Source organism: Corvus moneduloides, chromosome 1, assembly GCF_009650955.1.
Source record: "Corvus moneduloides isolate bCorMon1 chromosome 1, bCorMon1.pri, whole genome shotgun sequence".
Taxonomy (NCBI): domain Eukaryota; kingdom Metazoa; phylum Chordata; class Aves; order Passeriformes; family Corvidae; genus Corvus; species Corvus moneduloides.
Genome location: NC_045476.1, coordinates 19996819 through 20009383, shown reverse-complemented (window position 1 = coordinate 20009383; position 12565 = coordinate 19996819). Strand labels below are relative to the sequence as shown.

Genomic DNA, 12565 nt, shown 5'->3' with positions numbered 1-12565 from the left:
TTGGAGACAATTTGGATCTTCCTACTTTATATTTCGTGACATGCTCTGAGGATGTTTTTTAATTCTTGTATCAGAAACAAAAAGTATTAAGGAAGACATCTGGTTTTTTGTACTACATAATGTAAATGCGAATTATGAACTAGAAAGTGCTAGTAAGAACCACCACACAGAAAGTGATAGTCTACACTGGAACTCCAGACACAGTACTCAGAACTCTCGAGATATTTATCATTCTCATTACTTGCATCACGCATTCAGAGTGTTAAATTTAAATGTATTGATTCCAAGTCATCAAACTAAAGCACTAATCATGAAGACTACCTTCTGATGCATTACTTTGTATTAATGAAACAGATTCAGTAGCAGAACTCTGTACATTCCTGAGTAATCCCAACACTTTCAGGAAGAATTTGCAAAGAGAAACAACTGGAATAGACAATCATTCAAATTCCCCAGTTTAAGAAAAAAGGGGGGGGGGGGAAGAGAAGTTGCAAATCAGAATCTGTTTCCTCTTTTATTTAGAACCATAAATAATGTACAGAGTTTATGTTAGCAATCAACATATCTCCAAGTTGATTATGTATGTAAACAGGTAAGAATAAATTTTTAATGGACCAAACCAGCAACTACTGGCAAAAAATAGGAAACCTAGAGTTAAAAGAGTAATCATGATTAATTTTACAGGACTGTAATTCTAGGAACTCTTTTGAGGTGTGCCTTTCATCTCCCAGAGGAAATAATTAGTGTAAGTTTAGTTTTACTATCTCCAAGCAAAGGAAAATAGAAAACATTCTAGACACAGCTTGAAATTTTTCTGGGAACAGTACAAAGCACGGCTGAATTATATCTCATCCTTAAGTCCCACTGGAAGATACGGATATCATTTCATCTAAGGCAACTAAGTTCTGATGTCTGCAGCATTATACAATGAAGACAAGCAGCTAAAATTGAACAACTTTTTAGAAAAATAATAAGCAGCTATGACAATGGAGCCACAGGAATAATCTAAAAAAAAAATCTGCCAGCCTGCACTGAGTTTTATTGTAAACAGCTGAACAGTGAGTGATGCGGAAGCCCTCTCTTTAGACAGAAAAGATGAAAAAATGCGTTGTAACCTTAAAAACTACTCTGAAGATGAGTAAAATGACAAAAGAATAAGCATTTACACTCATCAATATGTTTGAACGAGTAATTAAAAATTACAAAAGTACAGCAACTAAAATGTCTAGAAAGCCAACACACAACATACTAAGACTATGAAGAGAACTGTCTTCATTCATAAAAAAGATTTCAGCTGACAACTCAGCCTTTCAAAGGGCCTTTCAGCAAGTTGCTTGCACATGGCCAACTAAAGAAGCCAAGGCATGCTGGATGAAAAATCAGCTAAGACACAAAACAGCAAAAACTGTGTCACTGGGTGTTTTGAATGTGAAGAGTTTAAGTACATTCAACAGTGAATTTGTGCAAGACCAACCCATCATGAATTATTAAATCAAGCAACGAAGGTAAAACCTGTGGTTTAGCAAGTTCCTGAACCAAGATTTACATAACGTGGGCTGGTATTATCTGACCACTCAATCACTCTACAGTTCCAGTGTTTTCACGGACTTCAAAGAAATCTTTTTTGATATTATCATAGAGGATAATGACATAACAGACCATCAGTCTGACCCAGGTGGCAATGCTAATGCAAGAGCAGCATGCACCATAATGCAATTTTACTTGCCATGAAATGGCAGCATAAGAAGTAAAAAAATTATGTTCAGAACAACTGCTCCGAGTTCAAAAATACTGTTTTCAAGCAAAGAATGAGAGACAGCTGATTCTTCAGTCACATGAGAAGTACTGCCTGTAAGCTACAAGATACACCTGATCTGGAGTCCGAGTTCTCTTCATGGATCAAAATTAATATTTATCTGTTTATCCTAAGAGGTTCAGCTGTAGACTTCCTGATGGTTGCATCTGCTGTATGAAATGCTCAAGGATACACATGACTTTTTGTTACAATTGCCTGTGATGTACACATCTGGCTCGAGAAAACAAACTGTTCTCTCCTAACAAACAATAGCATCCCTTCATCCTCCCTGCACTCATGGAAATCAGGGGGACAGATGCAGCAGTGTGCTACACCATTCCCGGTTGCACCAGATAATCACTGACAAGGCCTTGTTCAGGTGTCCCCAGTTTTTCCACACTCAGCAGGGGTTCAGTTCTACTGAATGGTTCACTACCTACCCTCACTGAAAATAAATTCCATTCACAGGCACGCCTAGAGTTAAGAATCCCTGATCACAGAGGCCACTCAAAGACATGACTGGTCTCTCTCTTGGATTAAGAAAGTTAACTGACTGATCTACATGGCTGAGCACGTAATGTCTTGGGTATACACTACCGTACAATAGTGGTGCTTGTAAAAATACAATATAAAGAAATTATTTACGGCTAGTGTTATGTGCAGTGAAGGAAATAAAAAAGCCCATCTGTCTAGCCCTTGTATAGATAGCATTAATGACACAAGACATGTTTCAGTCTACCTTGCCCATCACATCTCTGAACAGTTTTGTTGTTTATAAAAAACCCCAAAACAACAACAAAAGAAACCCAAAACAAAACCACAAAGATACAAACCACTCAATACATGTGAGATGTACACATTTGCAACAAAATCTTCAATAAAGACATCACTGAAATAGAAAGATCATAATCTTATTTTTCCTATTTCAAACAGTAAGAACATCTAAATCTTAACACGTGAAAAGCCACTAAAAATATGACATTTGAGATGTATTCTTTCATACTGATCGTAATACAACTTTTTGCCACATCACTCAACATTACATTGAAAACTTGTTGCTGTAGAACAGAAATTCACACCAAGAAAACTGTAAAAATGGAGGCAGACATGAGACATGAAATGGAGAATCTAGACTCATGCATAGACATGATTTCACAAGTGCTTGTGAGGTACAGGAGCAGTAAATATTAGTGTTTTCTTAACTCTGTGCAAAGTTCATAATTTGCTGCAAAACAGAGGAAAGCAAAGACTTACTGCAGATATTCTGCAGGTGTGCACTAGCATAATTTTTTTCCTTCACCAGATACACTGATTTCTAGTTCTCAGATATAATAAGCAAGGTAGAATTTATAATCTTATTTTCCAATTGATTGTATACATGTATGTATACCTAATCTGTCTATTTTAAATTCAGATCTCCTCTATATCACTTGGTGTAACTTGCTAACAAGGGACAAGTACTGACAATAAAAGGACTGTGGTACAATTCAGCACCCATATTCTCAACCTTTTCTCAGCATTCAGCAAATACATGAAGAAAAGAAATAATAAAATGGAGTGTGTATAAGTGAAAATTCAATAATATGATGACTTTTCAAAACTTCCATAAGTGGTCATTTCATGCTTAGTATACCAGAAGTGTGGCACATAATGAAATACTATTATCTTACCTGTTCTGTATTAGAGCAATGACTTGAGAATATGTCTTCCCAATAACACTTTCTCCATTGACTTTTATAATTCTGTCACCTGTAGAGGGAAAAGTTGTAACTGAAATTAGTTTGTCTAGATGTTTTTTAAACAGTTTTTACTTTGTACTTCTGTACTTCACAATAATCAAGAATACCAATATGTTAAATTCAAGGTTAAGTCTTCCTTAGAAATAAAAAAAACAAAAAACAAAACAAAACAAAACAAAAAAAAAAACCACCAAAACCAAAACCAGAAGATGCACAATACAACTACACGTAACCATACACAGGATGCCAAATTTCTCCTCTTTTCCCTGAACATTTTCAGACATTTATCTTACTCTAAACTTTCAAATTAATAACCCGGGTAGTCATAGAACGAAAACTACAAGCTGCTGTAAGATACACCAGAGGCTCACTTATGTATCCCATCTTCACAATAAAGCTATCAATGTATGGCAACACACACTAACAGCTCTGCCCTATTCCTAAATAAATTATAAGCAGATATAATTCCCTGGGATTAGCCCAGCTGGTCAGAGCAGGGTGCTAAAAATGCCAACGCCACTGGTTCAACCCCCTATGGGCCATTCACTTAAGAGCTGGATTCGATGATCCTTGCGGGTCCCTTCCAACTCTGAATATTCTGTGATTTCATTCCAGCACTTAAAATAAAACCAAACTTTAACTCTCCTTTCATAGCAGCAAATACTGCAATTCTGTGCTTCTCCCTTATTACAAATAAGGAACAAACATTTTGAAAGGCTCCAATTTCCTCCCTTCTCAGAATAATCTGGGCTGTTTCCAAGACATTACTATCTGTTCAATGCATCTTGGACAATGGTAAATGGCTATTCCTTATTAATACCCACCAATCTTTAGATCTAATATCACTTTTATAAGATTTCTCCCAGTAGTTACACCTTCCTCAAGAGCTTCATATACTTCTCATAAATTAATTGTCAAATATATTGTGTAGAGCTATTTTTAGCTTGTGGTGACAAACCTACCCTGTTCTTTTGACCAAATGGTATTTAAGACATCTCTGATCAGAAGAGCAGAAAAGAATCTTGAATTTCTTAACGAGGAGAAAATGGTCTGAAGGATTATAGGGAGGAAGCTTCGAAAAGCTACCGGAGGAAGAAGAGCTGTAAGAAAGGACCTGTGCAAAGTGAGGCAAAGGGAATGGCTTTTTCAACACTGCTTTAGAAACTGAAAGCCCTTTCTGTGCTTCTGGCATGATCAAATCAAAGCAAGGAAAATGCTGTTCACTCTGAATGCTCGGCCTGACTTGGGGACAATAACGCTTTAAATGCTCGTACTCTGTGGAGGTTCCCCGTACAGACCCCAAGGATTAACAACCTACACAGAGCTGACTTTTTAATTTGGTCTGCACACATAATGTGAACATCATGCAAACAAACTGGTGTGATGTTTTCAACTTTATAAAAGTATACCTATTCCCCTTCATCCACTGGTTACTGCTTAATTTTTTACTGCCTGAAAGAACTCTTCAGGTTTTGTCTAATGCTTCCTAAGCAATGAAAGAAAGCTTGATAGCAACAAGCTCTGAACCCGGTCCTGGCTCAGTCATATTGCAAAACTTCCGCAGAACACACCAGATCTTTCTCTGGGACTTCAGCTGGCTCTTTTCCAGGCTGTTTAAGAACAGCCTGTAATGTGGGCTACATTGCCACAGATGTAGATCTTTACTCAGTATTCCCACTAAAAACTATAATTAGGAGTATCTTTAGAGTAGGTCATAAAATTTTATCTATACTTGTGCAGCTTTTATTTTTCACAGAAGCAGACTAGATTACACACAACAGTGACACAAGTCTACTTGAAATATGCATCCAATGGATCTGCCAAAAGATCTGATGGGGACACACTGCAGAACTGGTTACATAAATGACATGAGCACAGACAACTCTGCAAGTAAAACTTTGTTCTATTTCAGGTACATAGAAAGGGGACGTCAGTGCCTGTAGTGCAAAAAAGGATACAGACATATGAAGGCTTTTTCTAACAGCTCTCCATCAGTCTGGTGGCCTGCTACATATTTTCATCACAGTAGAAATTAATCAGAATGCCTCTTCCACACACGTTTTAGTTCTTTATATTCTTGCATACAGATAAATGACAGCACAAAGATCAAGACACGGGGAATGTAGATCTGTTTTGGCTGTTTGTATTTCAATATTTCTAAAATTTATGAACTCCCACATATGTTATTTTTAATGAAATGCCTCAGAGGTTAAATATGGGGGAAGTATTACCTTTGTAACTCTAACAAAAATGATTTTACAGGAGCATCCAAGAATTCTTCAGAATGGACTGTCTTATATTTAAGATATTTTCCTTACTGCTCAGATTTGCAAGAATATTTCAAGCTTTCTGGTGAGTAGCAGCCAAGTAAGCTCCTGAAATGGAGCTCATTTATCACGGGTGATGAAACTTACAGTGAGACTTTCAGTATTACAAAGGACAAACATAACTTCTAAACTCAAACTCAATCTTCAAGTATTTTCATTTGTGTAACCATGAAACAGAGCAAAGTTACATTAGGAAAAAAAAATACAGTTGATTCTACAAAATAAGAAATGTATATACAGTGTCTGTATCAGAGGTTAAGCCATCAACCTGACTGATTTTTCCCCGAGTGTTTTATATTACTGTATCTCTGTCTTGATATTATATTTCGACCTAAAATTCATAAACAAGAAATACTGGCATGACCTAATTAGATACAACGGCTATAAGCAGTGTGTTTAAGAAGAATATTCTAGTTATTAAAAATGTCTTCTCTCATTTGTTTTCTGCTCTTTATTCTGGGCTCCTAAAAATCTCTTCTGTAACTAAAAATAAAATATTCTCTACAGATTTCATCTCTCTCAATTTGGCAGACACTGAACAGAGCAGAAATTAACATGGTTCCTCTGTACAAGTTCAACATATGCTGTGTTTTATCAAGCTAAAACATTTCTTTATATAATAGCAATCAAATTTTGCCAAAGTAGCCCTTCTCTAAATAACTATTTAAGGAGGAGTTAAAAAAAAACCCCAAAACCCTTATGGTGTACAAGTAGGATCTAGAACTGTTTTTAAACTGATCAACCTAGAAACTTTGTCTTTCTTTAGGAAGAACATTTATAAAACTTATTCTATTCCAGTCAAATGGATGTAAAGAATTCTTGAAAAAATATATCTACATCCTGTAAAGGCACAAGCCTTTTATAGAATACAAGTTCTGCCATATTTTTAAGAAACCTGGGTTCATAGTGGTATCCATCTATGTATGTAATTTTATCACCTGTAACATTTTCTATTCTAATACAGCTTTTTTCTTCCTTCAGCACTTAAGTGAAGATACGATACAGTTCACAAAAAAATCCCACGTTTTCTGTTCTCCAGTTTGATTAAATGAACAACTGAACAGAATTTTGTAAGAATAGAGAGACTTGGACTGTTCCTATTTGATTTAAAGGACGTAGAGTAGAAAAATTTTATTTAATGTACAAAGACCTGAATGGTTCCAGGTTATCAATTTGTCCCAAACCAAAAGAAATGGGAGCTTACAGACATTATTTTCCTTTTTTTGCCTCTTCTTCACGTATTTTATTACTCTTTTCAAGATAATAAATCAAAAATACAAAGACTTTAATGCCTTAATAAGCAAAACAGTGTTTCCAAGGTGAAAATACTGGAGGACAACATAAAAGTTTCTAAAGGAAAGAACAAGGTTTAAATGGAACATAGAACTATGTAATAGCAACTTAAACCGTAAGTATTTTATATCATGCACACAAATATGCTATTGAACAGTACCTGTGCACAGCCCAGCTTCAAAAGCAGGTCCACCCTCTTTAACTTGTTTAACGAATATGGTATCCATTGGCTCCAGTCTGTTTCTTTGTTTTCCTGAGAAAGAAAGAGTATCTCTTAACAGCATTTCATTATACTGCATTACAGTGTTTTTACTTTAAAAATATTTTGTGATGTAATCCTGCTGCATTCACAGAGACATATAGAGAAAGAAATAGTAATGTAATGGAAACTGAAAAATAATATTTTAAAATCTGCCCTTTGAAGGAAAAAACATAACATTGAGTTACAGTTCTCATGGACCACAAAACTGATTTTCCAAGTGCATTTCAGAAACTCCAAGATGAGGTCTAAAGTTTTCCTGAAGATTTACCAAGGTTCAAAACGAAATTTATAATTCAAATTATATGCACATCATATGTCTGCACATGCTGTACATATCTGTACATACACAACTTCAAGTTAATCTACAGTAGTTAGAAACCACATACAGCTGTATTTTCTTGCTTTCTCAATACACTCTTAATTTCTATACTTCCAGAAACACATGTACTTTTTGCTTTTACAAGCCTGTCACCAAAGTTAAGTAATTCTTTGTTAAGTAGCCACAGCTTCTGAAAATCAAGATAGGAGGGTGGGTGTGTGTACAGTAAAACAAACAAAAACACCAACAAAAAACTCCACAGTTATACTGCAGGCTAAAATACAGTGTTGCTGTCCTATGTTTGCACACAGATGGAGTAAGCCATTTTACAGCATCTACACAGCTTCACTCATGCAATCATTATGCCAGCGAAGTTAAAAAAACAGAAACAAACCAAACCCCCCCAAAAACCCAAACATTCAACACCCCCCAAAGAAAACCACCCACCAATAATGAAAAATAAATAAATAAAAGAATAATAGCCCTACATGGTTCAGTGCTGACAGAACCAGTGGCAGAACCTGAAAGGCTACAGCCAGATAAACACAGTCTTACAGTGCCAGTGCTGGCTTTGATAGCCTTGGTCCCTCCTGACTCCTGGCTCCAGTATTTCTGGTGCACACTCTCAGCTAGGGAAATGCCACTTTTGGAGGCTACATGATGAGCCAGCCCAAGGAACTGACACAGCACGAAAATAAGCTGAGTCTGTTCCAGTTTAGCAGGAAACCCTGCCAAAGTGAAGAGAGAGAGGTTTAAACTGCAGGAAAAGAAGGCACAGGAGGAGAGAATAAAGGAATTGCTTTAAACTGGCATTGCTGATAAAGAAACAACTCCTTAAAACTGGAGCTACTAGGTTCTAACCATTTCTGAAATGACTGACCTTTGACTTAGGCACAAATGGCCCTGCTTTTGGAAGTACTTTCCCTATAGCTTTAAATGTCCCACCTAAAATGTTTAATAAACCACAGTAGTATTTATTGAATATAAGGTCCCCCTTTACCTCTTTTTTAAGTTCAGTTTCCATGTGGGCAAAGCTCATTTGAAAAACTTTAATAAGCTGCAAAAAGCCAGATCACCCCCTGATTCACATTTTTCAGATACTAGTTTTAGCCTAATGCCTTTATTGTGCAGACCCCCAGTGTCCTGCCATTTCACCATAAAACAGTTCAACAAAATGGCTTACTCATGTGGCTCCAAATGGCCTTCTCAAAATAGTTCGAGATTGGGAGCAAATAATCAAAAAGTTTATTTGATAGAATCAGATAAATTCTATATATAAAGCAACTGAATTACAAATCAAGAAACTCCAGCTGGCAGCTCAGTCCCCAAATACTTAAAATTTGATTAGCGGGATACAGCTACAAGACATACAAAATGCTCTTTGTGAGCCAAAGTTAATATCTGTCATTTTTAATCTGCAGATTTAAATAGACACTGAACATATGATGGGTCTTGTCTTTTAAAAAGCCAGCAACATTTCAGCAAGTTTAGAGAAGCTTCAAGATTAATCTACCCAGATACCATGAGAAAAGGTTGCTTCAACCGCTTACAAGAATGAAGTTAAAATATGACCTTTTATAGGACCACCAGACACCCTTCTCAGTGCTGTCATTTATCTTTTACTGAAGGCACATGCATTTCCAAAAGTGGCAAGTAAAATAAAAATAATACAGCTCCCATGGCACATTTAATTTATCACATTTCGGCTTCCTTTATAAAATACTCTTCAAAAAAATGTTACTGCTGGTTTGCTTAATACTCAAGTGCTGCTTTATGCCTTGTCCACACCTGAACATGCAAACCAAGAGGTCAGACAGATAAGGTTACTCCCATTCAGCATGCAAGACAGAACTCCTTTAGTACACTTCCCACTTCTGAGTAAGAGGGAAAACTTGCAACGATTTATGGAGACCAGAGACTGCAGGCTTCCCTGACATCTGACCTGCCTGTCAGCTACACCCAGACATTATGGGCACTCACTTCACATTTCCACAGCTATTTTATGAATCAATTCAGAAAGCTAATTGCACATTAAACTTGGTTCTTTGACCTACTTGCAGAAGGAGGCTACGTTACACAGTCATTCTTACTTCCTAAAAAAGGTCAGCCACCACACTAAAAAATCAATTTAGGGGCAAAAAATCAGAATAAAAAGTTCAAAATATTGATTACATTTGCAGGTTCATAATATTAGTAATATCAGTAATATCCAAATACAAGTAGAAACAAGAAGAAATCTTAGAACTCTCAAGCTCTGGTAGATGAATATATGTTCTTCATTTCTCCTTGATCTTTTACATACTTGGATACAAACCAAATCTTTTTTTAATCAGTAACATATAAATGAACTTCCTTGAATACACAACCTCAAAATGTACATTTATACTTTTGAGTTTGAAACTCAAGCAAAGCTAAGCAGTATTTTTTGACAGTAGAAGCTAACAGTACTTTCTTCAGATCAGCTGAGAAGGAATAAATCTTGTAGATGTGCACTCAATCATCATAGAAATAAATCTCAAGTAAAATGGATTACCTAATAACTCGCCTCGTGTCTCAAAATTTAACGCTCACTACACTCCAATTTAATTGTGCCTAAATCTTCATGTGGTCCTGTCTGCATCCACTCACCAGGCAAAAGCAAGATGCTGTCTAGAAATGAGAGCTTAAACTTCCCTCCTAAATGCCACAATCTAGAAGAGACTGTAATAGCCCAAGTTTTACACTAAGTTCTCCAGCTCTGCACTACATACTGTCAGGATTCATGATTTTTGTTTCTAACATTGAAAAGATCAATGTTTTGGAGCATGCCAGAAATTCCTGACAAGGTGATACAACTAAGAACAGTAAAAGCACCTCAGACCTCTCATTTGTAAGACACATAAGCCTTCTTTGTGCTTTTCCAGTGCTCATTACTGCGTATGATTTTGCCTCCTTCCCTCTTCTCCATACTTTTGAAAACAACTTTGTAATTGAGCATTACATTGCAGGCTATCAGCAAATACAACAATTTTTCTCCCAAATCTTCAACTGCAAGCGAAAAGTAAGACATCATGCACACACAAAGAATAGACAAAGTGTGAGTTGCCAGTAACACATTCACATGTGCAAGGAAACAGCACAGATGAAAAGCACAACTTCTGTAAAAATAACTTAATTTGTAATTTATTCCCCCATAAATGTAGCTATAAAGAGATATAGTCTTACATAAGGGCAATAAAAAGAAAAAAGCAAAGTTGGTAAGTACACAACTCAGCTGATCAGAAACTGGAAAGTCCATCAAGTTGTTCTTTCCTGTATCAGTTTTGTAAGCACACAAAAATTTCCAGCATGAGTAAATGGTCACCAGTCAGGATAAACTGAAAGGCAAGTTTTCATCCAGTCACTAGTGTAGTTTTGCTAACAGAACAACTAAAATACTCCTTGCAGTGCAATAACTCCCTTCAATGATGTTATCCAAATGAAAACAGAACTTCCGAGTAAGCAAACAGGTGTCTGAACTTCTAATTCGGAGATTCAGCATCATTAGAAACAAGGAAATAAAAATAAATCCCTGTATATAGAAGGCTCAAGGCAAAAATTAATTGGCTTAAACAAGGATAGTACGGAATCAGCAGTGTCGGGGTCCCTCCCCTGCCGTGTAGCCCTGGGAGAGGGGCCCTGAGGGCACAGACACGGGGCTTCCCTGCCCCTGCTCAGCCTCGTTCCCATTGGTTGGTTTGTGTTCCCTGCGCGGGCAGAAGGACCCTTGGTCCCGTGACTGGAACAGTTCCTCGGCAGAGCCCCGGCCATGCGGCTGGAGAAATAAACATCTCTGAAACATCTAGCAAGAATCTGTCTGTCCATATATATTTCCTTTCCACGGGACTCCTGGTTTGATATATGCGCGTTGCAGGATCCCCACTGCAACACAGGAGAGTCTTAATACTAAAGTCCTTAGTCTAGATAACCAACGTTAAGAAAAGTAGTCTGAAGAAGCACAAACACCTGTAAATCAAATGTAAGACAAGTATCAGTTTATTGCAACATTTTTCCAAGCCAATATAGTTTCCGTAATTCTATGCAAATCTTCTAATTAATCATAAACTACATGCCACCTTCAATAACCAGTGAGATCACAGTGAAATCTACAAAATACAATTAGTGTCTTGTTTTAACTTTTGTTCAAATGACTGCAAAATAAAGACTTTATTTATAACACATATCATTAAATCATTTAAAATCTAACCTTTATACTACCTGGATCTACAAGCTGAGACTTCAAGTCAATAATGCCTTCACAGTCTGACAGGAGAAAGCAAGTCTCCCATTGCTAAGTTACAAGGAAGTTTTCCTGACAAATGTTTAAGAGGCCAGAAGTGGGTGGCAGAGGGGCATATGTTGCACTAGCAACTCTCACATTTACAAAACAATAGAATTCAAACATGCTCTCCCTAATAAAAGAGCATATTAAAAAAAAAAAAATACTACTGCTTTTAAACAGAACAGTAAAATCAAGACTAGTTAATATTTAAAACTGACTTACATCTGGGGGCTGATATTCAGCAAACCTTCTCCTGACTCCCCCAAACTTGACACAAATTAATTTTATCTAGGTGCCAATTCTATCTTAATCCCCTAAAAACATAGTTTGAAATACAGCTGTTACAAGGAACATAACTAGTATTATATCAAATGCAGTAACCATGACTCAGTTTTTACACTACTCCTTACAGACCAGACAGTATTACTGTACTGCTTTATGATTCACCTGGAAAACAAAATGACACGGCAGAAGTTATGCTATCAAATCTACCAACACATTACAACCTAGCAACAAGCACTTCACTTCTC

At 36.6% G+C, this 12565-nt stretch overlaps 1 protein-coding gene across 6 annotated transcripts in view; it reads right to left on the bottom strand.

Moving 5' to 3' along the window:
* The window catches only part of ARHGAP21 (Rho GTPase activating protein 21), a 119126-nt gene that overhangs the window by 44583 nt on the left and 61978 nt on the right, over nt 1-12565 (bottom strand). For all 6 annotated transcript variants that reach the window (XM_032101226.1, XM_032101216.1, XM_032101246.1 and 3 more), the window contains 2 exons: nt 7315-7407; nt 3466-3544 (listed from right to left, as the gene is read on the bottom strand). In XM_032101226.1, the coding sequence (XP_031957117.1) occupies nt 3466-3544; nt 7315-7407 (172 nt within the window). The remainder of the gene's footprint in view (nt 1-3465; nt 3545-7314; nt 7408-12565) is intronic.